At 48.0% G+C, this 26,668-nt stretch overlaps 10 protein-coding genes across 10 annotated transcripts; 5 read left to right on the forward strand and 5 right to left on the reverse strand.

Moving 5' to 3' along the window:
- The first annotated feature begins 33 nt into the window (after positions 1 to 33).
- HD556DRAFT_1378853 (ZIP-like iron-zinc transporter) lies at positions 34 to 1,874 on the forward strand. The gene is made up of 8 exons (XM_041303167.1): positions 34 to 315; positions 373 to 403; positions 454 to 537; positions 596 to 704; positions 754 to 943; positions 1,000 to 1,070; positions 1,123 to 1,358; positions 1,416 to 1,874. The coding sequence occupies exons 1-8, from the start codon at positions 155 to 157 to the stop codon at positions 1,539 to 1,541; spliced, it is 1,008 nt and encodes a 335-aa protein (XP_041159200.1). The 5' UTR covers positions 34 to 154; the 3' UTR covers positions 1,542 to 1,874.
- A 253-nt stretch (positions 1,875 to 2,127) lies between these two features.
- HD556DRAFT_1444302 (uncharacterized protein) lies at positions 2,128 to 4,113 on the forward strand (the record flags this gene model as incomplete). The annotated part of the gene is made up of 16 exons (XM_041306762.1): positions 2,128 to 2,355; positions 2,416 to 2,453; positions 2,512 to 2,564; positions 2,614 to 2,724; positions 2,775 to 2,788; positions 2,839 to 2,883; positions 2,933 to 3,016; positions 3,067 to 3,134; positions 3,190 to 3,221; positions 3,271 to 3,383; positions 3,438 to 3,515; positions 3,562 to 3,635; positions 3,687 to 3,773; positions 3,828 to 3,871; positions 3,921 to 3,969; positions 4,023 to 4,113. The coding sequence occupies 16 exons, from the start codon at positions 2,128 to 2,130 to the stop codon at positions 4,111 to 4,113; spliced, it is 1,209 nt and encodes a 402-aa protein (XP_041159201.1).
- On the forward strand, positions 4,059 to 6,588 carry HD556DRAFT_550001 (uncharacterized protein). The gene is made up of 3 exons (XM_041310923.1): positions 4,059 to 5,966; positions 6,023 to 6,166; positions 6,225 to 6,588. Exons 1-3 carry the CDS (start codon positions 4,330 to 4,332, stop codon positions 6,370 to 6,372), a joined length of 1,929 nt encoding a protein of 642 aa, XP_041159202.1. The 5' UTR covers positions 4,059 to 4,329; the 3' UTR covers positions 6,373 to 6,588.
- A 216-nt stretch (positions 6,589 to 6,804) lies between these two features.
- Positions 6,805 to 8,174, reverse strand: HD556DRAFT_1432527 (CRAL-TRIO domain-containing protein; the record flags this gene model as incomplete). The annotated part of the gene is made up of 8 exons (XM_041305131.1): positions 6,805 to 7,002; positions 7,055 to 7,152; positions 7,203 to 7,279; positions 7,332 to 7,397; positions 7,457 to 7,615; positions 7,667 to 7,815; positions 7,893 to 7,989; positions 8,110 to 8,174. 8 exons carry the CDS (start codon positions 8,172 to 8,174, stop codon positions 6,805 to 6,807), a joined length of 909 nt encoding a protein of 302 aa, XP_041159203.1.
- Positions 8,175 to 8,222: 48 nt separating this feature from the next.
- Positions 8,223 to 10,310, reverse strand: HD556DRAFT_1378874 (triose-phosphate transporter family-domain-containing protein). Its single transcript, XM_041303168.1, has 2 exons — positions 9,562 to 10,310; positions 8,223 to 9,511 (listed from the first exon to the last, which is right to left on the reverse strand). Exons 1-2 carry the CDS (start codon positions 10,183 to 10,185, stop codon positions 8,447 to 8,449), a joined length of 1,689 nt encoding a protein of 562 aa, XP_041159204.1. The 5' UTR covers positions 10,186 to 10,310; the 3' UTR covers positions 8,223 to 8,446.
- Positions 10,311 to 10,451: 141 nt separating this feature from the next.
- On the reverse strand, positions 10,452 to 11,628 carry HD556DRAFT_1309171 (uncharacterized protein; the record flags this gene model as incomplete). The annotated part of the gene is made up of 3 exons (XM_041300244.1): positions 10,452 to 11,023; positions 11,075 to 11,437; positions 11,490 to 11,628. The coding sequence occupies 3 exons, from the start codon at positions 11,626 to 11,628 to the stop codon at positions 10,452 to 10,454; spliced, it is 1,074 nt and encodes a 357-aa protein (XP_041159205.1).
- Positions 11,629 to 13,051: 1,423 nt separating this feature from the next.
- HD556DRAFT_550321 (ribosomal family S4e-domain-containing protein) lies at positions 13,052 to 14,421 on the forward strand. Its single transcript, XM_041310924.1, has 5 exons — positions 13,052 to 13,165; positions 13,363 to 13,440; positions 13,501 to 13,681; positions 13,740 to 14,139; positions 14,188 to 14,421. Exons 1-5 carry the CDS (start codon positions 13,163 to 13,165, stop codon positions 14,318 to 14,320), a joined length of 795 nt encoding a protein of 264 aa, XP_041159206.1. The 5' UTR covers positions 13,052 to 13,162; the 3' UTR covers positions 14,321 to 14,421.
- Positions 14,422 to 14,521: 100 nt separating this feature from the next.
- Positions 14,522 to 16,219, reverse strand: HD556DRAFT_1432530 (DRMBL-domain-containing protein; the record flags this gene model as incomplete). Its single annotated transcript, XM_041305132.1, has 7 exons — positions 14,522 to 14,855; positions 14,912 to 15,140; positions 15,186 to 15,220; positions 15,274 to 15,470; positions 15,518 to 15,861; positions 15,915 to 15,982; positions 16,032 to 16,219. 7 exons carry the CDS (start codon positions 16,217 to 16,219, stop codon positions 14,522 to 14,524), a joined length of 1,395 nt encoding a protein of 464 aa, XP_041159207.1.
- HD556DRAFT_550324 (uncharacterized protein) lies at positions 15,895 to 17,296 on the reverse strand. The gene has a single exon (XM_041310925.1). The coding sequence runs from the start codon at positions 17,221 to 17,223 to the stop codon at positions 16,303 to 16,305; it is 921 nt and encodes a 306-aa protein (XP_041159208.1). The 5' UTR covers positions 17,224 to 17,296; the 3' UTR covers positions 15,895 to 16,302.
- A 29-nt stretch (positions 17,297 to 17,325) lies between these two features.
- Positions 17,326 to 26,655, forward strand: HD556DRAFT_1519842 (uncharacterized protein). The gene is made up of 27 exons (XM_041309141.1): positions 17,326 to 17,395; positions 17,447 to 17,803; positions 17,853 to 17,957; positions 18,007 to 18,047; positions 18,100 to 18,376; positions 18,428 to 18,562; positions 18,616 to 18,700; positions 18,750 to 18,843; positions 18,897 to 19,316; positions 19,997 to 20,226; positions 20,281 to 20,508; positions 20,560 to 21,346; positions 21,396 to 22,047; positions 22,100 to 22,527; positions 22,580 to 23,150; positions 23,202 to 23,366; positions 23,420 to 23,973; positions 24,026 to 24,092; positions 24,145 to 24,462; positions 24,514 to 24,757; positions 24,807 to 25,292; positions 25,346 to 25,490; positions 25,542 to 25,616; positions 25,676 to 25,765; positions 25,816 to 26,029; positions 26,080 to 26,229; positions 26,280 to 26,655. The coding sequence occupies exons 2-27, from the start codon at positions 17,605 to 17,607 to the stop codon at positions 26,474 to 26,476; spliced, it is 6,957 nt and encodes a 2,318-aa protein (XP_041159209.1). The 5' UTR covers positions 17,326 to 17,395; positions 17,447 to 17,604; the 3' UTR covers positions 26,477 to 26,655.
- Positions 26,656 to 26,668: the final 13 nt, after the last annotated feature.

Raw genomic sequence — 26,668 nt, forward strand, 5'->3', positions numbered from 1 at the left:
GCCAGGATTCCCGAATCAGGGAGTCTGAGCAGTGAGGACCCTCCCAGTCACGAAAATCAGAGGGGATATTTAACGTTCACAAGCACCACTAAATTCCTCCCTCACTTTTCTCTCTGACTCGCCAAGATCGTAAAAGGCAGCCTCACTTCAAACCATGTCGGATTCAAACTGCGGTTCTGGTGGAGGCGCGACTACATATGCACAGTTGCGGATCGCATCGATCTTCATCATCCTTATCGGATCGACTAGCGGTGCACTTTTTCCAGTGCTTGCTAAACGGACAAGCTGGCTTCACGTCCCCAAAGCTGTCTTCGAGTGAGCCATGAATTATTCAACGTGAATATGTACAGCGTTCTGATTTGAATCTCGTAGCTTTGCCAAATACTTTGGTTCCGGTGTTATCGTGCGTTCCATCAGCTCATCGATTAAAATCTGTTGTTCACATTTCCGCAGATAGCTACAGCCTTTATTCATCTCCTCAGCCCCGCCATGGCTGAGCTTTCATCACAATGCCTGTCACCGGCTTGGCTGGAGTATGTAAGTCAGAAGTCTCTGGAAGTCGTATCATTACTTACGTATATGTCATATATCACAGCCCTACGCGCTCGCATTAGCCTTGCTCAGCATATTTTCTATATTTATCGTTGAACTGGTGGCCTTCAGGTGGGGTACAGCCAAACTGGCAGCCCTCGGTATGACGCATGGTGCGTTTTGGATTAATCGCGTGCCGAGGCTCCCCTCATTCCAAAACAGATACACACGGTCACGGTCTCGGCGCGCACGCTGCACATGGACCCGAAGGTGTAATGACGGGTGGCGACTCAAACTCTGAGAAGATCAAGGGAGATTTAGAATCTGCACATGAGCATGAGCACCCAGATCTTGCTGCCACGGGGCAGATCATCGGTGTGTTCATCCTAGAATTTGGCGTATTATTGCATAGGTGCGATCTCCCTTGACCCACGTCCAATGATTAATTCATGCTCACTATTTGTGAAGTATGCTTATTGGTCTGACGCTGGCGGTCGACCCGGACTTTAAAATCCTGTTTGTTGTCATCATATTTCACCGTGAGCAATCTCAGTATCCTATGAATCACTGTTGGACTGACATAATACGTAGAAACCTTCGAAGGCCTTGGAGTTGGTACTCGTCTTGCTCACTTACAGCTTCCATCGAAGTACAATTATGTAGCCATCTGTGGTGCGCTGCTGTACGGAATCACCACACCATTAGGCATTGCAGTCGGGCTTGGCGTTCAAACCACGTACAACCCAAACAGTACCACCGCCTCCATCGTGAGTGGAGTGCTCGACTCACTGAGCGCAGGTATCCTGTTGTATACTGGCCTCGTTGAGGTATGTTATAGTTCTTAGTGTCGTGATCAGAGCGCGAGCACTCATCATTTTATGCAGCTTCTTGCTCACGAGTTTATCTTCAACAAAGAGATGATCAACGGATCTAACAGACACGTTGCCTATGCCATCTCATGCATGCTTTTTGGATGTGGGATTATGGCGCTCCTGGGGCGTTGGGCATAACGGACATTAATATAAGTCGAGATTCGAGGTATATGTCCAATAAGTGGGCATATGGCCCATACGGTAACTAGCAGAGAATATACCAGCGGAGTGATACGTGTAACGTGTAACGTAGTACATACGAGTGGGACTTACCGAAATATATGACACATATGCTCGGCGAATTTATCTAAGGAATTGTATTGTATTCCTCCGGCGATGGAACCGTACCTTTATTCCTTGATGGTGCCACTTCCCCTCTTACGTCTTCCATACTAGTTCATGCTATGTAGTAGTTAGACAGACCATCTCTCACACGGCGTTCGAACTCGCAGCCTTGTCTTTACAGCATGTAGCAGACTTACATCAGTCTGTCCAAGAGTACATATGAGAACTTGAGATTCTCAATATGTTGTGATCATCTAGTGTAATTTTGGAGATCTTACTAATAGTGGCAGACTGGCAGTTGTTGGCAAGACCGGAACCTGTCCTGTGGAGGAGTTTTGATTGGTTAGGTTATGCTTTGTTATGCTCTGTTACCTATCTAGCCTATTACTAAGTGGAATATTACCTACTGAGGCTCTAGTTCCTTCGCTTCACCAATAAGATGAAGACTTCACTACTTCTGCTGCTCTCTTTCAGTGGAATTACACTTTCTAAACCTATCAACCAAGTCTTCTATGATGCAGGAAGTAACCGCCAGGTTGTCATACAAGACCAGGTGTTTGACGTGCCCTCTAACCCTCAACCCGGTTTCAATCTAAACCTGGATGAACTCCGGCTAGTTCAGCTATCAGAAGGTCAGGAACCGGTATGGATGACAGAACTTGAGAAGGTGAGGATAACTCATTGTACAGCTACTGCAGGTTTCATTTTCTAACCGCGTGTCATCTAGATTGAGGCTAAAGCCAAAGGGCTTCGTTTCTTCGACATGTACTTATATTCTTTTCTTCGTTTAAATGTCAGTTCTCAATTATGTTTGCACGTCTAGCACAGATAATCGCAATCTCGGTTCGTCTGCTGACTTCCGCGTCGCGACGAAAAGTGGGTATACCTGTCGATTGTGAAAGTCGTGGAGCTTACCATTTCATAGCTTCATACCCGCCGCTGAGCGCTCATGAACAAGTCACCAAAGTCATCAAGACGCTGTCTACCGAGGGTCCAAGGGCAAACTTGGAGAAGTTCTCCAGCTTTAGAACGAGATGTAGGTCTTGTATCCGCCAAGTGTTTCAGTACACTGACTCAGTGTCGTAGACTATCGTAGTGAGGTAATTCCTAATCTGCACAGTCCATCCTGAAACATTCAGCTGCTGTGTAGACAGGCAAGGAAAGTCAACAATGGCTACTGTCCAAGATCAATGAAGTATGTTCTCCGCACATTGCTAGATTGATCGCCGAAGTTTGGTTATTAGGTTACCGCGGATTTCGCATCGCCTTCGTTGAAGTCTCTAATCAGCATCGACGAGTTCCATCATCCTTGGGGACAGCATTCGATTGTAAGGCCTATCATTGAATTTTATTCTCTCGTCGGTAAATTGCTAGCTAGATTGTCAGAATCAACGGTTCCGATGCAGCAAATGATCAGATTGTCATTCTTGGTGCTCACCAAGACAGGTGAATATTGTTGTCTTTGGATGTCATGTTTGCGTAATTGATGTTATTTTCCTAGTACAAACTTGTGGCCATTCCTTGCTGCCCCTGGTAATTTGCGCTTTTTATATTTGAGTTAGCTGGCTGATTTCCAAGTAAGGTGCTGATGATGACGGATCGGGGAGTGTAACCATCCTGGAATCATACCGTGCACTCCTGGCATCTGATTTCCACCCAATTCGGCCTGTTGAGTTCCACTGGTATTCCGCTGAAGTGAGTCATATGAATGCGTGACGTGTGTATGTGTTGCTGATTCGGAGTTTTTAGGAGGGTGGTCTTCTTGGTTCACAGGCTATCGCTCAGCACTATGAAGCCCAGGGTTTGAAAGTTTACGCAATGAGCCAGGTATGGGTGATGTCTTAACTTGATCATAGTAACTTGACTTGGGTAGTATGACATGACAGCATGGGTAAAGAGAGGTACAGTTGAGGAAGTTGGTGTAATTGTAGACTATGTGGATTCAGCGTGAGCATATTTTGTTATGATCATTTGTTGTATTCTAACCTGCAATACTAGCTTGACGGAGTTCAACCAAGGGTTAATTACTGAATATCTGGACATACCATTTGTTGAAACCAAATGTGGATATGCTTGTTCCGACCAGTGAGTTATGCTTAATCCTTCGTTATGAATGCCAGCTACTTACGTCTATCACAGTGCTCCTTGGAGCAAAGCGGGATATCCTAGCATCTTTACCATTGGTGAGATAATATTCCATTACTTGCATCTTTATTCTGATTGTGGTGTTAGAGGGGGCTTTTGAGAATTCAAATCACAGGAACATTCATACCGCTAACGAGTTAGTATATCAAACCAAATCGTGAAGACTGGATACTAATTCCAATCTTACAGCCGGATTGATATCTCGGATGAGTTTAGCTTCTCACATATGTTGGAATTTTCTAAATTGGCTGTGGCCTTTGCCATCGAGCTCGGAGGTTAGCTTACTACAGGTGTAGAATATTGTTATGTAGACTCCACTTGGTCTAGACGGGCGTTTCCGGCGTCACCTCTGACGTATTAAATTTGGTTTATTATTACCATAAGGAGCGAGATGTACTAGATTATATCAACTTGTGTCCCACCATTTATAAAGAGCTTCACAAGTACTAGGGTAAACGACCTGTGAGCTCTCTCAGCTCTGTATCTTGAAACGACTATGTCCCAGCCGCAGCGAAAACTATCTGTTCGACGGGGATCTGTCAGTGCGTCAGATCCGTTTGGACATCATGCTCCCCTCAATCATGATCCTAATCGATCATCGTCATCGACTTTGACCATCGTTCGCGTCCTGGATCCCAATTCGCAAGCAGGTGCATCGCAAGGTACTGGGACCACTCCGAGTAATCTTTTAGAATCGTCTGCGCCAGCGCTTCACCGACGTTCACTACGTCATCCTGGGAGTATATCCTCTTCGACAAATGCAGACGGATCATCAGCTGGTAGACTCAGCTTTGCATTTTCATCTTTCGCTCCAAATTCTTCAGCTTCACCATCCTCTTCTGCGTCTGCACCAGCCGTCGCTACTTCCCCTAGCCGACGGGCATCCAGCCCGTCTGCTTCCCCCCGTCTACGCTCTAGTTCACCGCAGTTCACCCGGAGACAATCTGCGTCAGGTTCAACCCCATTCTCTAAACCAAATTTGTCCCCAGAACAGCCCGTAGACCTTGCTCGTCAATCAACTAGCCCTCGTTATGTCCCTCCGCCTGCATCTGCCCCTAGCACTCCTCATCTTCCCGCACTCGCAAGTCCGGTGAATCATGCCGCTGGTGCAATAACGGCACCTGCGACATTCACCCCGTTACCCGATGACATTTACCTTCCTTTCATCGATCGTCCCATCGAAGTGACCCAACTACTATCAACTCATCCCACAACCAAACTTCTTTCCCTCCTCGCTCAGACATTTCCCAGGACACAAGGCCCAGAAAATGTTAACGATTCTACATTCTCTGCTGATCCTGCGACATGGTCCTTCGGGACTTTGCGCTTCTGGCTAACCAATGTTGATAGACAAACAGCCAGTGACGCCCTCTGGGTGTGCAATGCGCGCAGATGTGTTCTTTCTCATTCAGAGCTCATCTGGGAGCGTCTGAAGGGGGCTCTTGGCGTCCCTCCCGAGCTTGAGGTTGACGGAGAATATGATACGGAGAGCGTGATTGCAGTGGACAATCACCCGCTGCGTGTCTCTGTCTCTCCTATTCCAGCAATATTGGATACAGACGGTGCGGTCGAAGGCTTAGGAGAGCCAGACACGCACACTACACCTTTTCTGCCTAGCGATGTCCAATCGACTCAACATGATTCTATGCCCTCATCCCCGCGAGAGGACCCACTCTCAACCCCAACTCACTTGTTGATTGAGCCCATACTCGCGACACCCTCAAACGGGAACGTCTCCACTTGTGGTTCAGCTAATCCACCCCCGCTTAGCCTCCCATCAAACTTGTCACAGTCTACTTCTCTTGGACAAGGAGATGGGCTGCAGGACATCGGTGAGGAGGCAGAAGACGAGGACGGCGCAGACACAGAAGCGCCCGAAAAGGACACTCAACCTGCCGAAGATGCTTTGCAGATTCATGGGTTACGCATTTCCACTTCATCTGTGCCGTCTTCCCCTGCTTTTGTGTCACAACCATTTTCACATCCTACTAGCCCGGTCATGAATTCAAATGACTCAAGACGCAACAGCACGGAGCTTAAATGGTCGTCAGAGTTTACCTTTCCCCTTACTAGGCGCATTTCTCGTACGAGTTCGCATGGCTCGGTCAGTAGCCTTGGACGACCCACGTTCAGGTTGGTATTTCTGTGCTTCTCATGACATACTTGCTAACCCTCCCTCGTTCTCACAGCTACATCCACAACTCAGCCGGATCTGACTTCGGAGACAACGATAGCGAGCGCTTGTATGATCCTGTTGGAGATCGCGGTCCAGGAAATCCGCTGTTCCCCAGCAATTTTGCGCGACTGGCATTGGGCCCAACGCTGAGTGCAAAGTAAGACTTCTCTAAAGCATTACTTGCAACGATCGAATGTTGACCACTCTTCACTCAGTAATCCTAACCTGCGTCCAGCGCATTCGCGCTTTGCCAAGTGGGCACCAGGCGGACGTCCTCCGAGTTGGATTGATGCTTGGGACCCTGTCAAGCACGAATATGCTGCAACCACCGCTAGCGGTAGTAGTATTGGGGGCGGCGAATAAGCTGACGCACCTCATTGCACGCTGCGCTCTCAATAATCAATCTTTTCATTACTCGGCGCATCCTGCATTTTTTTGGTCTTTGACAACTTTTCGATATCTTTTCTTGTCTTTTGGAAGCCGCAGCAATGGTCAAAAAATCTCGCATCCGCAACTTTGTACTTATACTACTGCCCCACTTCTTTCCTTGCTTTGCCCATTTGCCTCTCATCTCTGTAATCATCGTAGTCTGGATTGGAGGGACATATGCATAGGGTACAACAATACACGAATCACGTAGGCTCGCGGAATATACGTAGGTCTCATCGGAAAACACTAGAGCTGATATCTGAGCGGGATATATGAGATATGATACAGTGTGGCTGGGAATCGGGATTTTCGACTGCAGAAGCACATTCAAATCATACACAGGCTTTCATAAACTCACTCTCTTGGTTAGAATCCGTCAGCGTCCCCACCGTACTTCTTCGGCAACTGGTTGGCAGGGATCAGAGGTAGAAGAGCGGTTCCGATGACCTTGGGACCAGAACCAACAACACTCATCTTCGCCACTGTTGCAGCTGATAGGAACGGCTTGAATATCCAAAAAATCCAAGTAAGAAAGCTAGGCACGTTGACAAAGAACTTTTTCGCCTGTGAACAGAATATATTACATTCGGGAGCCAGTAGAGACAGAAATACGAACCAGGAACTCAGGATAGTGGCCCTGGAATATACTGGATGCTTCGGATGCTGCATTCTTGGAGGCCTGTGTTCTATCCGACATGCTTACGCCTTCGTAGTCTGGTGATATTGAATGAAAGCTTAGCAAACATGACTACCAAGATACATACCGTGGATCTGGACCATTTGGTCAACAGTCTCAAAGTCAAGCAGGGCTATACTTTCCTCCATAAAAGCAACACGCCATCTAGAGAGATGTCAGGGACGACACCACGAGAGTGATGATGATGCGTGTATACCTTAAAAAGCGTTGTGTATCACCGAAGACGGCATCCAGATCCTTATTGGCGCCGTATAGATTGTACCTTCAGAAATCGAGTCAGAACGAGATTCGGACTTCTCAGAGGGTACATGATGGACATACGCGATGGGATGTCCGTCTTTGTCCTTTCCATATGTTATTCCAAGCTTTCCAAATATGTCTTCTGGAAACTTTTCCTTCATAACGTCATCGACCTTGAAGGACTTGCGCCATTGCAAAGTAGAGATGAACATGTCCTTGGCCTCCGCAGGATTGAGATTCCTGTCCAGTTGATGTTCATGATAGATTCTAGTCCAAGAAAACGAATCGCACCTGGCACGAAGGAACTTCATTAACACGACGCTGACGCGGGCATCCTTGGGTTTCAGTGGGCTGATGGTGACACCCCACAAGTTATATGGCGTTGACCCAGCACCATCCTGCTCTGGAAATGCCTCCTTGAATGTTTCAGGCAAAGTAGACTGTGATTTACAAATATAGGTTGATGTTACAATTGAACACCATCTCTAAAGTGCATGAATGGTCTTGATTAACTCACGCGGAATTCCTTCAAGGCCTTCCACTCAGCCTCGGTAAACTTCTCCGTCAATGGATTCTGTGGTTCCTTGTCATCTTCTAGCGTAGCCTCAACGGCACTGGACGCGTTCAGAACAGATGTTGGTTCTGGGCGTGGCGTATCCTCCAGCACAGTGGGCGTCACGCCTGGTTGAGGTGCAGCTGCCTCCGTTGTTGTTGTTGCTGTCAGAGCACTATACTCGACTGTGGATTCCGGGGCAGTTGCTGCTGCCGAAACTGTCTCACTATCAACGATCAGAGTCATGTCTACTCAAGTGTAAGAGGGTGTCGAGCTCAAGCTTCAAACGTAGGTATGACGATTACGTCTGAATATGGACTTTAGATCAAACGGGACTTACGCAAATGGCGGTCAGTAGCTAGAGCCTAGAAACACGTATGTACATATCCGCATCGTCATTTGCTCAAAATGAGCGCTATATAGTCTAATGTCATGTAGAGACTGTTGGTAACACCATCTACATTAATCAAAAGGCAACAGTCCTCGAGAATAAATATGGATAGAGATACTAAGTCCTGTTAAGCAGTAACGTGTCCCACAGTGAACGACTCCATCCCGAAATGCTGCTGTATACGTGGGAGCTGATATCCAATAGGGACCGTATTGGAAGTTGGCGAGTCTAGGGAGGGAGGCGGTGACGGGTATGGTTCCGTAGGCGAAACGGTATTTCGCTTTGAAAAGACGGACAAAGGGTCTTGTGAAGGAATTTGGTTAGGATGCCCATGCCCGTTCCCATATGAATCTGGGTGTAAATGCGCATTTGTGGAGATCTGCACCCGAGGTCGGCCAGCAGCAGGGTGTGCCCCCATTCCTGTGGCTGCGGCTACCGGAAGCCCCAGCGTACCAGGGACGGGGGATGATGGCGAGCTCCCATTCAATAACTTCTCCTCTATCCGATTAATGGGGAGCATCATGTCCCGCGTGGCCTCTACCCTGCGCATCCTGTTCTCCCCTCGCTCAACATCATTCTTCGCCGTATTATACAGGTATAAACCGAGAAAGGTCATCCCAATACCGAGACCCTGCATGGGGTGTACGTTTTGGTTGAACCACACTATGGCGATACAGATGACAGCGACGCGCTTGATAAGGGAGGCGATAGAGTACGTCACAGGAGATGTACTGGAAAGGATCACAAATGCGATGATGTTCTGCGCAAAGTGGACGGTGCCGTTCATGAAGAAATAATACGGGATAGAATGAGGAGCCTCATGTCCACGAGCCGGGTGCGTGACATGGACAGAGTCAGCAGTGAGAAGAGGAAGATCGGTGAAGCACCAAATCGGGATCATCAATGCGAATGCCATGGCCGAAGAATAAAATAACAAGTTGAGTTTGTCTAACTTGTTTGACGATGTCTGTGACCCTGATGGCATAATCTTCTTAAAGAAGATATTGGAACTGACGAACACAAGGGCAGAACCAAATGCGCAAATGAGACCTGTCGGATTTGAAGCGGACTCGAACGTACATGCCAGCATGACACCAATGATCAGGGGCAGTAGAGATAAGTACGTCCTTGGAGAGTACTTGACGCCGAAAAGTATGGCGTAAGCGGCAACGGTGAACAGTGGAGATAGAGCCTGAAAGCACGTTCATCACTTAAAAATAAGGAACCGATGGTCCAGCATACCTTGATAGTATGAACGGTGCTGACGGGTATTTTGGAAATTGCAATGCTAGAGAACATATGACCACCAACTTGGAACATGCCCATGGGCAGGGTGCTTCGCAAAATGGCGCGAGTTGGCGGACGCAATTTTGTAAATTGGATGACTGGCGACATGAAGAGTAGGCAGTACCCTGCGACGAATGCAAATTGTACGATTGTGAGGGTGACAGGGTGATTCCATTGATTGAGGATAGTCTTGCCAGTATTTGACGAAAGTGCAGATGTAGCGTACCAGAAACTGCACAAGAGGATAAATCGAGACATTAATACGGCAGAAGATGGGGAAGGTGTTGTGAGAGGGCCAATAGATCGCCGCGAATTCGATGATGCAGATGGTAAGTCGGAGAAAATGGAATAACGAGACAAGAACTTTCTAAATCTCGCCAGGCTTGCATCTGGTGCCAGGCGCAAGGATGATTGTCTTGCATAGGGAATTCCTCCATCCAGGGCAGATGCTAGAGGTTTCTCGCCTAGGAAGGTGGCCTGCCAGCCTTCGCCAGAGTTGAGGTGTTGTTGGTTATCGAAAGCATTATCTGATGAGTAGTTATTATAAGGTAGTTTGGGAGGCAGCTGGCGGTCAAGCATGGGTTATCGAATGTGTTGAAGAGTCTAGCCTAGTGTGATTGTCTTAGATCTAGAAGAAGTAGAAAAAAATGAGCACTGCCGCAGCTGCCGACGTCTTTGGCGGGATAACAGGTTGAACTCAAGTTTAGGTCAAGGATACGCCCGCACGGCCGCAATTCGGTTTGGTTTTATTTGGTGCGTGGCGGGCTGGGCTGAGTAACTTAGAATGATATGCACCGCATGTCAAGAATAATTGACCATTCTGCAGCCAACTGGGGCCACTATTTCTAAAGGTTGATGGTAGCTATGTATTGTTCTACGGCAACCTCTGGTTCATCCCAAAAAATGAAGTGGTTCCCCTCAGTCTGGAATTTGAACTTTACATCTCGTGCCTTTTCGGCATCAGGCCCATAAATTGGCTTGGGGTCAGCCAAACACTTCCTAAATTCATGCAATGCCCAGACAATAACACCAGGACTCGCTCCACCACACATGTACCTGACACGTAGGTTGGGCATGAACTTCTCCGCCAAAGTTGTGTCGAAGATTGCACGTCGTGTCGTGGCCTTGAATACGTCTACTTGAATAGAGACAATGAGTGTGTCGGAAGTACCGAAAGTCTTGGTAGATGTGAACGCTGCGAACTCTTGAGGAGACAGCTCGTTCATGGAGTGAGTTTTGTCTGGGGATTGGTACAACTCGAGGTCATTAATGCTTCCTGAGGTGACATTCTTGTGTGGGAAGTGTCCTGCCACCCATTCATGGAAAAGCTTGAATCTCTTCTCGACATCGGTCTCGGACCAAAGTTCCACATTGAAGCCTGGGGGCTTCGGTATACCAATGAAAACTCCACTTATATCTGTAACACCGTTCATCATTGCGTAAGTGTTAGAAGATAAAATGTGCCTACCGTGACAAACTACAGTATGGAGATATTGTTCAAGGTCAGACAGAACACTAGGTGGCAAGGCATCAAGATGGGCCACAACAGCATGCGCGTGCAATGATCCCAAAGACCACCCCACCAAGGCAATTCCACCGCTGGTACCCTCCGCCAGGGGAATATGTTGCTTGCGGGCAAAATTGACAAGGAAAGTAGCGATATCGACCGCTTGGGTGCGAAGGAAGCTTTCCTGTCCCTCCACTGTACGGGACACGAGACCAGCCAAGTCTGCATCAAGGAAGCTGGTAGTGGGACTATAATCACGCCTGTATAGACTGACTATACGGAGACGGTGCGCAGCAGCTAGAGGGAAAAGCTTCCTGAAAACACCTGCATGAAGAATAAGTCGGTAGGACATTACGCAGCACTATCTAAATCACACCTCCATTGAAACCCAAGCCAGGCACGAAGACTAAGGTTGTATAGGTCTTTCCAGGGACATCGCCGCTATCAAAGTAATAGTAGGACACACCGTCACTGATGGTTAGACTTTCAAGTTCATGTTGCATTGGAGTGGGCATCTTTAGATCGAAGAAACGGTAGTCATGACTACATGCGGTTTCTTATTAGTAAGTGTATTTGCGTTTCGTGTCACTACACCTTTTTGGTATATTCTTTCACAATCCGTCCGTTTTTTGGTCTATAGGGTCCATTAGCCTGGCATCTTCTCCTAGTATGCAATCGCGCCGCTAGACCGACGTGGCAGGCGGCATTTCATGAGATCAAACTCCACTAGTTCACTGCAGCTCAAGTGTTTACCATTAGCAAATGAAGCAGCATACCACTTCTTGAAGAGGGACTAGAGACCTTCGTGCGGTACTTGCACCTATAACCAATGTTTCATACAATCAGTATATCCAATGCATGACAACCTAATCAAAACGGACTGCACCGCAAGGCCATAAGTCGACAACACCGACTTCCTGTTCTTATTCAATGGAGAAGGAGGACCAACTCGAGCCAGGGTTCCGGTGTGAGGAAACAATAATGGACTGTTCAGCTTCATTGCTCAAGAATAGCCTCAAACTGAAGTTCTTATCGTGTCGAATTTATGGATTGTGTTTGAAAGAATATCAATGGTGGAGCGTCCAGGAGTAAAAGGTAGTGTAAGTAGTTAAGACTGTCCGTCCTTTGATCGTCACACGCAGTGATAATGAAAGCTCGTGACGTTTCATCATCTAGTATTTATGCTGATTACTATCGGTTATCACAACTTCGGTCAACCACTGGTTCAGACAGTCACACAATGTAACACGATAGTAACTCAATGTCACATCTGCCGAAACAAGTTCCGCTCGGCATCCAGTATCAGCGCTTCAAGTGCACAGGCCTCGTAGCGTTCATTACTCTAACTAAAAGTTAAACAATCGAAAAGGTTATATTGAATGTACACTATGAACTTGTACAAATTTATGAGGGGCTGTAGGAACTATTTAGATGACTGGGACAGTGCGGTGCAAAAGAAGGTGCTGCAAAGGAGTTCCTTGAACTCCAGCAAGGGCTTCTTGAATCCGCGACTCGCGCTGGATCGTTTTGCTCGGAGTTGGGGTATGGTCATTCTTGCCCCGAGCGCGCCCCATGCACCGTCCAAGACCCTACGAGCACAAATCTGCTAATAGTGAGTGGTTCGGCAAATCTGAAACTCCGCCACGGCAGACTCAGTTTGGTGACAAGCAGACGTGATATTTGGCTCTGTCACACCTGAACAAGGATCTCAATCATTTCTCGACCAAATTCAATTATTCAACTTCGCAGTAGTGTATTATAAGTGTACAATGATATGTGGTTGGATAGAATATGATTTGAAGCAGAGTTAAGTGAGATATTGCAAAGTGTCCGAACCAGTGGTTGACCGAAGTTGTGATAACCGATAGTATGGGACTCAGGCTTACAGGCAATAATATTACATAATCCATAATGAGATCGATCGATCACGTGATTTGTGTTTACCCACCCTAAACTTCTGAGCTCAGTGGGCGTGTTGAGTCAGTCAGACGAAGGCACCGAAATCAGTATTGTCGCCGCCGACGCCGTTCGCTCCTCAAGACTTACATCATGGTCAGTTTTCTCGTCCTGAGCACCTCTTACGGACCCCGTGGTAGCCATGAATACGGTTTTACGCGATCATCGATGTTGGAATGGGTGGATGTGACAATTTAGAGATGGATGTACCAGGATAATTGACTCGCAAATCTTGCTCTTCTTGCCGCTTGATATGCTCAAACGCAGAGCTGACTCTCCCTTGTCATCCGTAGGCACGCGGACCGAAAAAACACTTGAAGCGCCTTGCTGCACCCTCCTCATGGATGTTGGACAAGTTGAGCGGTACTTACGTGCGTGCATCCCAGATCTTTTGGATATCCTTGTTCTAAAGCACCAGAATTATACCCCAGGCTCCCCGTCCTTCTCCTGGTCCCCACAAACTCCGTGAATCGCTCCCCCTCACCATTTTCCTTCGCAACAGGTTGAAGTATGCACTGAACGGCCGTGAAGTTACCTCAATCGTCAAGCAGCGATTGATCAAGGTCGATGGCAAAGTGCGCACAGACACTACCTTCCCTACTGGCTTCATGGGTAAAGAAGCTTTTTTTTCTTGGTTTATTCATTTGATCTCATTTTTTCCGCTGGTTAGACACCATCTCTATCGAGAAGTCCGGCGAGCACTTCCGCCTCCTCTATGATGTCAAGGGTCGTTTCACCATCCACCGTATCACTGCTGAGGAAGCCTCTTACAAGCTCCTGAAAGTCCGCACGGTTGCTCTCGGTGCCAAGGGTGTTCCCCATGTCGTCACTCACGACGGCCGCACCATCCGTTATCCTGACCCTGCCATCAAGGTCAACGACACTCTCAAGTTTGACCTTGAGTCGGGAAAAATCACCGAATTCGTTCACTTTGATACCGGTAACATTGTGATGATTACTGGCGGACGTAACATGGGTCGTGCTGGTGTCATCACACACCGCGAGAAGCACATTGGTGGTTTCGATATTGTGCATGTCAAAGATTCTTTGGACAGGACGTTCGCCACCCGGTAAGTGCCTTCCATAAGCCAACGTAAAAATCTAATGTTTTTGATTAGTATTTCCAACATCTTCGTCATCGGTGATGGTTCAAAGCCCTGGATATCACTACCCAAGGGCAAGGGCACGAAGCTTACCATCTCGGAGGAGAGAGATCTCAGGAGGAGACAGCGGGCTTCTGCCGAACAATAGATATTATCGCGGAAGGTCTATTGATTTCTTTTGCAGCATTTCCTTCACTTTATGCCCCATGTGTATGGCCGATCATCACGCAAAAATGCAGATACTCGCAAGGTGGTTATGAATATATGATTCATCTGCACTCCCTACGTCTCAGCTGAGTTCACTAAACATTCCACCAGCACTGCAGCTGCAGTGTAAAGGGATGGAAAATCACCAGTAATCAGCAGCTCTAGGTTTTACCATGGCCTCCTTACTCCGCTTCTTGTCAACTTCCCAGCATTCCACCCATTTTGCCATCTTCGCTCTGGATTTTTCATTTCCGACATTCACAGTCGCAATTATCTTTACCCAATCACATGACATTGCAAAGCACGTAAGCTCAAAAAATGAACTGTGCTCTGAATAGGGCACGCCGTACATCTGCACAGCGAATGTCGACTTTTGCATGGGTTTCAGGTCTGCATGTGTGAAGGGCCGCGACTGCCCGCGTGATATGATGGATGAGATAGGTGGACTGAGATCGCTGCCGGACGGCGGTGTGTAACTGCAGTAGGCGTTATTGATCGATGGATGAGTGTATGGGGAATGACAAATGCTCACGTCCATCCTGTGGGCCTGAAACCAACCACCCGGGAGTATGTCCCCTTGAACCGTTGCACATATGCCTCGAGCTTGTCTGAAACGATCATGCCCAACGGAACAACATGCACGCCAGCTTCGTTTGGGTCCTTGGTCAATAGTGCATGCAACTCAGGGTCATTTTGACATCGTAGGATGGCAGCCTTGCGCGCATCACAGTAAATTTTGGTCTTGAGAGCTTGTGCGATAGCTAGAAACAATTGAGCGAGCCAGATACGGTCCACACAATACTCACCCTTGACAATGCGTTCTTTACCAATGGAGTAGGTACTACACAAGAGTGGATCAATGGCTGAGCTGGATTTATACCATAACTAACTTACCCGACAACCACCAACATCCTATCTTTGGGTGTTTTCATAACGGTATCGTCTGCCCTATCTGAAGGAATGACCCAAGCGTCCATAGTCGAGTTGCGTTTTCCATTCGTGTCTGGAGCGCCTATCCACTCCCCAGAAACGATTCTTTTGGCTAGCTCTGCACAGGCTGAGATGACCAGCGGCTGCGGAGGAAAGGTATACTGATACACAATAAGCGTTATTGCCTCGTCAAGCTAACTTAACTAACCTTCGAGTCTAGGTAGGTCGTGTCTAGATACACATGGTCAATTTGCTTTCCTCTCACCGCAGGGTGCATTACATGCTGAGGCGAAGCTCTGAAGTCTCCGCAATGCAAATATCGGAAAGTCTTCCCGGAACCAACAAATGGCGATTTGAAGGCGCTGTCACCCGCGTGCACAGTCTGTGGACCCTCAAATAAAAATAGGCACGATCCCGGGCAATGATTAGCTTCAATAAGTGTGACAGTGACCCCGCCGGAGTTGGGAACAATTGTAGGGACATCCATCGGGAGTGGATGAACCCACTTGGGATCAACTGACAACATATATATAATTAAATTAGCTGTATCCCCTAGTTACACTTTTAATATTCATGTTCAACTGAAAAGCTAGAATGAACAATACCTGAGCAATAAATCGGCCCGCTTTTCCAATTTGAAGCGAGGTTGGTATAATGATCGGAATGAGCATGACTAAAAATAGTGTGAAGGCTGTGACGGCGTATCAGTTTGGGATACACACGTTAAAAAGTAGGCGGCGACGCCTGGTATGGTTCCATAGCGGAACGCATCAACGGCGATGGGCATTCCCTGCAGAACTTTGTAAAATGGTGCCTTTCTCCGGCTGCCCTGTGCTCGAGATGATCGAGAACTACGGTCCTCTGCGAGATCTGCTTCCTTCCAAGCTTCATTTTCCTTATAGGATGTCATCAGGACGGCATATAAGTCGGTGGTGTTGTGGACATCTTTGAGTCTACTCGTACTTGGCTCGCATGTGACATCCAAATCTGAAGTTATGATTGCATTTGCGCTTGAGGAACTAACGGTGGAGTCGAGACATTTATTGACATGGTGTTGTCTCTCCTAAAATGTGCATCAGAGGGGTTACTAATCTGCAGCGTGGTCATGTCACCAACCAAGCCAGGTAAACGTGATATGTTGAGCTCGCAGATAGGGCAACTAGCAGGATGGACGCAGTCATTGAGTTGTTCTGAGACATCCTCCATCTCAATGTCATCGTTAGCGGCTTTGATGATGGCCAGCTCATCGTCTCCAACACCCCATTGCTCATCATCACCTGTAAAATCGACATCTACCACATCGATAGAATGTGGTATATTTCCACGATCCCTATAAGGTTTGGGGATACCGACTTCTGCGGATGCGTTTCCTTCAAAAAGTAGCTCATGAGTTGGCTCGACTGAGGACTGGAGTAACAAAGTTGGAACACCGAAGGTAGAGATGCTGGAAGTGGCTTTAATGACCGACGACTGGAGTAAAGTCTCCTTCCTTTCTACAGTGTTCATGCTGCTCTGAACGGGAACTTGCAATAAAGCGGGTTTTCCAAATGTGGGGAGTTTATCCTCATGAGATTCTTCATGATTTGACAAAGCGACACGTGTGAGAGATTGCTTCCACTCGCATTCATTAGAACCACGTAGGTTCCCCTTTTCCTCTAGATCCGGAGAAGCGTGTTGTTTCTGAGCACCTGGAATTGCTCGTGTTTTCCCGTTGTCTCTTTTCGCTATACAATCGTCACTGTCCGAATCTATAATGATGATATTCCGAGATAAGGAAGCTTTGAAGTTCTTCTTGTTCGTTTTGGGAAGGGGGTGTTGAAGCTTGCTTTTCTTTGTAGACGCGTTATTTGAGAAGAAATCGACGATAGTGCGAGATTGTAAAGGTTCCTTGCGTTTCTTGCTCAAGGGAGCCATGCATTGATCGTGCAGATATTACTTGTGTAGAAGGAGTGAGACGGAAAAAAGTTTGAACATTTGTAAGTAAGTCTGGATCCCAAATTGGTGATCGGCGTTTGACACGACTTTGAGTCAATCGACACGTCTGCTGATTCGGATTCCATCGGCACTACGTACGTACTATCAAATCGTAAGCGATTTATCGTGTGGCAAATCGACTTGAGTTTCAATCTAGATTAAGTTCGACTAGTCGAAGGAGAGCCGTTGCTCCTTTAGACAGGGCCATCAGGGTATCGGGTTGTCATCATTTACGATACCGCTCTTATAATAACCAGGTTCGTGCTCTGGCTCTCTAAGACTCGAGCTCATATCAAGATTATCGATCCCTCGACTTACAACATGAACGCTCGTCCTACATCTATCTTACATAGAACGCCATGGACACCTCCCATCGCCATCGCCGCTGATGGTGTTTACATCGATCTGGAGGATGGTCGACGTGTTATCGATGGGATCGGCGGTGCCGCTGTGACTTGCATCGGCGGAAACCATCCCAAGGTAATCAAAGCCCTAAAGGATCAAATCGATGTCATGTCATGTAGTGTCTTTCTCTTCACTCCTTAACACGAGTGACTGATCATGAATAGATGTATACAATATGCAGCTTTCCAGCCCTCCTGCAGAGGAGCTGGCTAAACTGCTCGTGGATACCAGCGATGGTGCCTTTGAGCAGGTCGCATTCTTATCTGGAGGTATTGCCATAGAACTCTCCTTGAACCTTACTGACCACTACCAATTTAGGTTCTGAAGCAATGGAGGCTGTTGTCAAACTCTCGAGACAGGTATGTTGGTATTGTGGAGGCGTAGCCCAAGGGCTCATGAACAAAAATGCAGTATTATGTCGAGGTCGGGCAGCCGAAACGGACGAACTACATTGCCCGTCAACTATCCTTTCATGGAAATACCCTAAGTATTCTCTCCCTTGCATACCATCCTGTCCGCCGTGCGCCGTATGAGGCTATTTTAGACCACCAGAATTTCCACCACGTTTCCCCAGCATTTGCAAAGAGGTTCCAAAAACCGGATGAGACGGAGGAGCAGTACGTCGAGCGACTCCGACAAGAACTCGAGGACAAGTTTATCGAACTCGGTCCCGAGACGGTAATCGGCTGTACGTCATTGTCGTCATGATTTACTCCTTTCAAAATTTGACGATCGGTAGTCGTCGCAGAGACTGTCGTTGGTGCGACAACAGGGGTTGTGAGTGCACCAAAGGGATACTTCAACGCCATGAAATCAGTCTGTCACAAATATGGTGCCCTTTTCATGCTCGATGAGGTAATGACTGGCATGGGCCGTAAGTGATCTCAATATGTTGATCTTGACCACTATTGATGGTGGGTTCGCCAGGAATGGGCACCATGCACGCTTGGCAGAGCTTCGGTGATGGTGCTGCACCTGACCTGCAGGCAGTAGCCAAGGGTTTGGGTGGTGGGCGAGTGGTACACATCCCTTCTCTTTTAATGTTACTGACTGGGCCACAGTTACGCTGCCATAGGTGCTGTGCTCATCTCGCCTAAAGTTGCGAAAGGGATCAGGGGGAGTTCCGGATTGATCAAACACGGTCACACATATCAGGTCGGTACTGTGAGGTTATCGAAGAGCCGGTTATTAACATTTATTCTTGACAGGCAAATCCACTAGCATGTGCAGCATCTTTAGCTGTGCAGAAGGTCATAATTGAAGAGGATCTCCTTGTGCAGTGCAGGAAGAACGGCATACACATGATTGCGCTGCTGAAAGACCGCCTACAGTCCCCAAATGCTCTCGCAGCGCCATATACATTCGATGTGCGCGGGGCTGGGGCTCTCTTTGCGGTCGAATTCGACTTCTCCAGCCTCGAGGCACGCCGTGTTGATATGAAGGGCCAACAATTTGCAATGGCGGTGCAGGCGCGCTGTTTTGAGAATGGACTGATTGCGATGGGCATGGGCGGTGGCTCCTCGCTCGATAGATCAAAGGGGGACCACCTCATGCTCGGCCCTGCGTACAATGCAACCACCGAAGAGATAGAGAAGATTGTGGATATTTTCGTGAAGAGCATTGAGGAAGTGTTAACAGAAAATTTTGCATAAATATCGATCTGTTACACTCGTAAACAAATCGTCATCGAATATTGGATGCTACCTCCAATATTCTCGTCGTTACATTTTCTCCTTATTCATCTTTATTTTCCTTCTATCCAGTTTCATAGATCTCTGTACCCTACAGTATTTAAACTCGCGTAGAACTACTGTTAGGGTAGTTGACCCTTTCCCCGAAGCAACAAGCTTAGTTCTAACAGTTCTCTCTGCTGGACTCTAAGTCGCTTTATAAGTCAACTTCTCGTGTGAACGTCTTTCTAGAGCATCACACGATCACTCCTGTACATAGCATCAAATTTTGTGAATGCAGTAAGCATCCTTGCGTAGTAACCCCAAGCCCTCGGTGATCGGGGTATCCCGCAAGGTTACGCCACCATCGCTTTCGCACGCCTTCTCCAGGCGGCATCTACCCGAATTCGAGCACCGGCTTTAACATTGCGTTGACGCATCGTTTCTTTCTCATTGACCACTAGCTTCCCAACATCTAGCAGAACTTCAGAATCGATGGCTGGGAGCATGTTCTAATGGACTATCAACCAATCTATCAGCAAGAAGCCACAAGCTCCAGTGTATCCTTGCAGCCACTAGAATCAGAACAAGCTCACTTTCCATCCACATCGGCGTCGGTATCGACTATAGATTTCAAGCCAATACGTTCTAGCGCAAGAGTAAAAGCAGCCAAGCAAAAGGAGAAGGAACGCGAGCAGGCGAAAGATAGGGAAGGTGACTCAGCAGAGCAATACATAGCAGTGCCATCAGAGAACACCCGTGAAACTAGGTCAACAACCCAGGCCAAGAACAAGCGTACTCGAGAAGGTAGTTCAGGAAACGGAAAGTTTAAAGAATCGTCAGAAGAAACTGCCCGCGTGAGCAAGAGGTGCGGCGAACATGTTCCCGCACCCATAGTTATATTTAACTGACGTCCTGACAGCAGAGCACATCGAGCGACACTTCCCTCTACATCCGCCCCATCACTTGCAATTACCGAACCAACAAAAGACCGCAAAGGCAAGAAGCGCGCCGCTCCAGAACCGGATTCAGAAGAAGAGGGGCAGAGCACTACCTTATCTTCTAAGCGCACAAGAACTACAGCATATTCCTTGAGATCAAGAACAGACGCCTCAACCTCTGCCTCCGCACCCATGCCTAGAAAACCCAAGTTTGTATTCAACCTCTCTCGCCCTGGATTTGCTCACATGTTACGTTACAGGTCATCACCGAGTAAGGCGAAAGCAGCGACGAAAAGCAAAGTTGGCGCTTCTGCAGGCTCTTCGAAGATGGCTGATGAAGACATTGCGATGCTTGATACTACAATAGTTAGGCCCGATGAACCTGCCTATGAAGAACACCCTGACGGCTGTGATGACGATGACGTCGCCATGGATGACCAAGATAACGGTGGTGATGGCGAAGGCGACGACAACGGGGATGAAGAAGGACGCTTACCAGTTGGTGCTACTCGTGGATTTGCTGGCCTAGACGAATCTGCTGCGATGGCAATTTTTGGAGATTATCGCCAATTTGGATCATACATGGTTTCCCTCTCAAGCCGACTCAAGACCATGTTGAATAATATCAAATCAACCGCGAACCCAACCACTCGCTTGGTAACACTGCAGGAGCTTAGTGAGCTCCTCAGCATAAGCACGGAAGACACTTTAGCAGGCTCGTTCCAAGTGGAACAGTTTGTAAGGGAACTCGTGAAGATCCTTGGTGGGCGCGGCGCAGATGAAGACGAAGACGACGACGGCGGTGATGATGGCGATGATCATGACGAGGACGCGGCTCTAGCTGCTGCATTGGCGATGAGTGGGGGTGGAACATATCAGGGCGATGAGAATCTCGAAGCGCAGATGCTGGCATGTCGTTGCCTGGCAAATCTGATGGAGGCTCTGCCTGGTGTAGCCCACTCCGTTGTCTATCACGGCGCAATACCGGTCCTTTGCAGCAAGTTGATTGAGATATCTTATATTGATCTCGCAGAACAGACTCTGAGCGTGAGTCCCTCAGCTGCAATGCCACATTCTCCCCTAAATTGTGTTTCAGACACTGGAAAAAATATCCGAAGAGTTCCCTAGCTCCATCGTACGAGAAAATGGTTTAGCGGCACTCCTGAACTATCTCGACTTCTTCTCCATCGCTGTACAAAGGACTGCGCTGCAAGCTGCTGCGAATTGTTGCAGAAATATCTCGCCGGATCATTTCCAGATGATTCTTGGCGTCTGGCCCATTATTCGCAATTGCATTGGCTATTCTGACCAGAGGCTGGTTGAATTTGCATGCCTGTGCGTCATCAGAGTTGTGGACTCTTATCATCGCTCCGCGACGGAGAACCTGGAAAGCCTGCTGGATGAGACCGCCATTCGTGCGATCAATTTGCTTCTTATGCCAGCCGGAGGTTCCCCCTTGATTGCTGCTAATACATTCACTTTACTATTGAAGGCACTGGCAACAGCCGCCCGCGCAAGCCCAAAGATTACCCTCAATCTACTTCAGGCAGACATCGTTGATACACTTTACCAGATCCTGACGGGAGTTCTCCCCTCAGCATCTGGCGGCGGGGGCGAGCAAGGTGGCCAAGGGCTGGCCGGCGATGTGACTCATATGACAGTCATGGAGAATCTTGCCCACCGATCCAAGGAGCAAGTGGAAGAAGCCCTCAGTCTGGTGTCCGAACTAATGCCTCCTCTTCCAAAAGGTACGCCTGACAATCTTGTAATAACATGATTGCTTACTCACACCTTTTGAAGATGGCGTGTTTGATCACAAGGGGTATACCGACAAGGCATTGTCACGGATGGTAAAAGCTAAAGCCAAGGCTGATCGCGCTGCTGCGCGTCAAGCTGTATTCGCACCTTATCAGCCAAGCCCTGACACATCGGCGCAAGCAACACCTGCAGCAGAACCATTTCAGGATACCAGCATGAATGACTTTCAAATGCAGGATCCTGACGATATTCTTCCTTTAACCTCTGTGGCTGAGCCAGCAGTAGCAGATCGTTCTGAGCTTCTGCGTTCCAAGCCGGAGGTTGTCGGACGATTTATGCAGTTAATGGTGCCCATCTTGATAGACGTATATGCTGCTAGCGTAATTACCCCCGTCCGGGTTAAAACTTTGACAGGTCTACTGAAGGCAGTAGGTTTCCTTGAAGGGGAGGCGCTGAAGGACGCTTTTAATGCGAGTATCTTTTTTTGTTTGTTCTATAGCCCCGTCTGATTTTGAAATATAGCTAGTACCTGTTGCGAGTTTTGCCTCATCGATTCTATCGTCTAAGGATCATCCTTCACTAGTCATCGGTGCACTCCAGCTCGTTGATCTTCTGCTACAGAAGCTTCCAGCGGAATACCGCCCTGTCCTGCGGCGAGAAGGAGTATTCCACGAAATCGAATCACTTGCTGCAAGAACTTTAACTTCCATGAAATCTAAGGATTCAGATGGCACCATCGTAGCGGACCCTGTGAACATTCCTCTTCATATTTCCTCTACAATACCCGGGTACAAAAAGCTTCACTCGCTTTCTTTGGAGCCCGAGGATGCAATTACTTTACGGGCCCGAGTCATCCGCTTCAAGTATTCTTTGGGACAGGAGGAGGGAGACGAAGATAATGCCTTTGATGAACTTCGCCGTCTTGTCGATAGACTTGCTACTCCAGATGTGGGCGAGTCGGCCATGGTGTCTGCATTGAGGGACATCGCAGATCACTTCACATCTCACTCTTCTGTCTCAAGCTTCGAGCTTTTGCAGAGCGGAGCTGTCGACGGGTTGTTGCGCTTTGCTACTGACGCTGCCAGGAGTACAGGTACGAATCACTGTTGCGCTTTATCGGATAGCTTAATTTACTTTATGACAGTTACTAGCAAACGACGCCAAGAGTTATTGTATGATGCATTTAGCCGTATCCCGAGAGGTGGAACTGTTACTCAGTCTCCACTTGCTGTTTTGGTGAAGAAGCTGCAGGAGAGTCTCACGAGAATGGAGGACTTTGATGTCGTCACTGTTTCACAAGGAACAGATGGTGAGTACAATGCCAATCCTTCTCCTTTCTATGTCAAACTCAACGTACGGTAGATTCCAAGCGAAGTTCACCATCTCTCCTTGCCCGACAACTTCGTCTTCGTCTAGTTGCAGATAATGAGTCTGACATTCCTCGCAACCTCCAGAACATGGTGGTTTCCATCCATGCCATCGCAACATTCCAAGCATTGAATGACTACTTGCGTCCCAGAATTACGGGGTTGATGTCGACCGGAGGACTGTCTGGAATGTTAGCAGCTTTGGCAGCCTCCGGGTTTGGCCCAGCAAGCTCGCGCAATCCTCCGGAAGCACCAATACAAACAAGCAAGCCTGCAGAGTCTAGCAGTGCTGCAAAACCTGCTTCTGAAACACCTGCTGCTGGCTCCTCGGAGATTGGCCGACGCCGGAGTTTAAGACTCAGCGCTAAGAATGGCGGACCATTAGGTGACAAGAGCGAAGGCAGTTCCGCAACAGTGCCTGCCGTTGGTTCAGTGCATACTGGTTCGTCGTCATCTGTTGCCCCTCAATCTACAGCCCAACGCATGGAAGCCCTTATTCAAGACGGCGGACTCATATCAGACTTTACCGATGATGAGGTAGACGCTGAGGTAATTACCGAAATCAAACATATAACTTTGGGGCTGACCGCTTTCTTGGAAGGTATTTGAAGATGACGATGACATCGACTCTGCTGCAGACAAGACCGTCACCCTGTCCATTGCTGATGGTAAGCCATCGCGATAATGCTGTAGGGGGTTACTCATCCAACACATTCTCAGACGGTAGCAAAGTGGAAGCGCAGACTCCTGATGGAACACGAGTTGCAACTCCAAGTACAGCGCCTTCGATTTCATCATCTAGACCGCCCAATCCGAATAAAACCTCGTATGCAGCTGCTCTAAAAGCCAAACCGTCGGACTGGCACCTTGAGTTCTCGATGGATGATCACCTTCTCCCCCTTGACCTGACAATATATGGCGCCATTCATCAGCATGAAATCCGTAAGAAGCTTGGACCTGTGCCATCTAGTTCCATGTGGCAGGGAATCTATACAGTCAAGTTCAAGAAAGTAAATGGCCCTCCCCCGAGCCAAGAATGTAGGTACCAAGTAACCTGATTGGTGTTGTTGAATCTGATGATATTGACAGCTCGTGCAGACACCTCGGCATCTAAAATCCGATCACCCAGTCCCATCCTTTCTTCCCTCCCAGATGATGCCCCTCATGCCAAGATTCTCCGTTTGCTTCGCGTATTGCATAGGTTGAATGCTGCGGAAGCCCAACGGCCAGCCAGACCGTTAGATCGTCGCGCGCTCTCGGAGACTACCTTCATTAACAACAAGTTAACTGCTAAACTTACTCGTCAGCTGGAGGAACCAATGATCGTGGTCAGGTGATTCAGCCGTTCCTTTTATATACTTGCAGTTGCTTACTCTATTCAGTTCATGCTTACCCGACTGGGCACTTGACTTGCCACAAAACTTCCCTTTCCTCTTTCCATTCGCCACTAGGTACAACTACCTCCAATCGACTTCCTTTGGATACGCTCGCCTTATTCTGAAGTGGCAAAGCCAGCAAGGCCGCAGCCAGGACAGTTCGCGGCGAGACGAGGGTATCGGTTTTCTTGGACGGCTGCAGCGCCAGAAGGTCCGGATCTCTCGTAAACACATACTGGAGTCAGCAGTCAAGGTTTTCGAGCTCTACGGGTCTTCATCCTCGATCTTGGAAGTGGAGTATTTTGATGAGGTTGGGACTGGGCTTGGACCTACTCTTGAGTTTTACTCCCTCGTTTCGAAGGAGTTTGCCAGGAGAGATCTCAAGATATGGCGAGATGCCGACTCAGCTGCTCCTGGCATATATGTTCATCACCCTGCGGGACTCTATCCTGCCCCTATCAGCCCTGACGATATTGCAAATGATGGGGGACAGTGAGTGCTTCCTTAGCCTAAATGGCTGTTGTATATCTGACGTCTAGTGGTAGAAAACGGACGCACATCCTCCGAGTTGTTGGCCAATATGTGGCGAAGGCAATGTTGGACTCCCGCATCATAGACCTCTCAGTCAACAAGATTTTCGTTAAACTCGTGCTAGGGGAGGAAGTGCCTTTGACCATCGAGTCCTTGAAAGTAAGAAACGTTGTGTGCGAATAAGACACCGTACTCATATGATGTGTCCAGCTTGTAGACAACGAACTTGCCAGCTCTCTCTCCAAACTCCAGAGCTACGCGTCCATGAAAGGGCAGAGCGAGAAGGTATTCGGGCTGATTTACCACTTCATGACTAGAAGTTTTCTTACCTCCGTGATATCTAGCTCTTCCGTAAGGTTGCATTAATGGACATTGTCAATGTCGAAGATCTTGCGCTTGATTTCACAGTTCCCGGATACGACATCGAGCTTCGGGTGAGTCTCATCTTGTTGTCATTATTCAAGTGTCATAATGCATGTTATAGCCTGGTGGACGTAACATTCCTGTGACTTCGGAAAATGCAGAAGAATACATTCACGAGGTCCTGGATGCAATTATTGGCACTGGCGTTCAGCCACAGGCCAGGGCGTTCCGAGAGGGCTTCTCAAAGGTGTTCCCAATTTCTGATTTGCAGGCGTTCTCGGCGGACGAGTTGGTCATGTTATTTGGTAACTCAGACGAAGACTGGGGAGTTGAGAGTACGTGAATTTTTGTACTGGTGTCAACCTGACTGACAATAAGACTGTAGCGTTGAATGAAGCTATCAAAGCCGACCATGGCTTCCACAGCGAGAGTCGTGCCATTCGCGAGCTTGTAGGGATCATGTCGGACTTTGATGCCTTAGCTCGCCGTGATTTCCTTCAATTTATCACAGGAAGCCCGAAACTTCCTATCGGAGGTGTGTTTCGTTACATTTCATCTCAAGACTGGCTGACGCTGTGTTCAAAGGGTTCCGTGGTCTTAACCCTCCACTCACTGTCGTTCGCAAACCACACGAACCACCACTTGTGGCAGATGATTACCTGCCAAGTGTAATGACCTGCGTCAATTACCTGAAGCTACCAGAGTATAGTTCAAAAGCAGTGATGCGAGAGAAATTACGCATTGCGATGAAAGAAGGAGTTGGCAGTTTCCATTTGTCCTAGTACTTTTCAGCATTATATCATTGTATATGCGCACAATGTCTCTTGTTCTTCGTTCGTTTGTAACTTCATATATATATAGAGAGGCTCGCATCCTTAGTGCACAGTACTAACAATGAGCGACCAGTAGATAGGAGATTTCCCATTTTGATTATCGGCAACTTGAAATTACTGAGCGCGGGATGAACACAGTGC

Source organism: Suillus plorans (genome assembly GCF_016647745.1).
Source record: "Suillus plorans strain S12 chromosome Unknown HD556scaffold_35, whole genome shotgun sequence".
Lineage (NCBI taxonomy): Eukaryota > Fungi > Basidiomycota > Agaricomycetes > Boletales > Suillaceae > Suillus > Suillus plorans.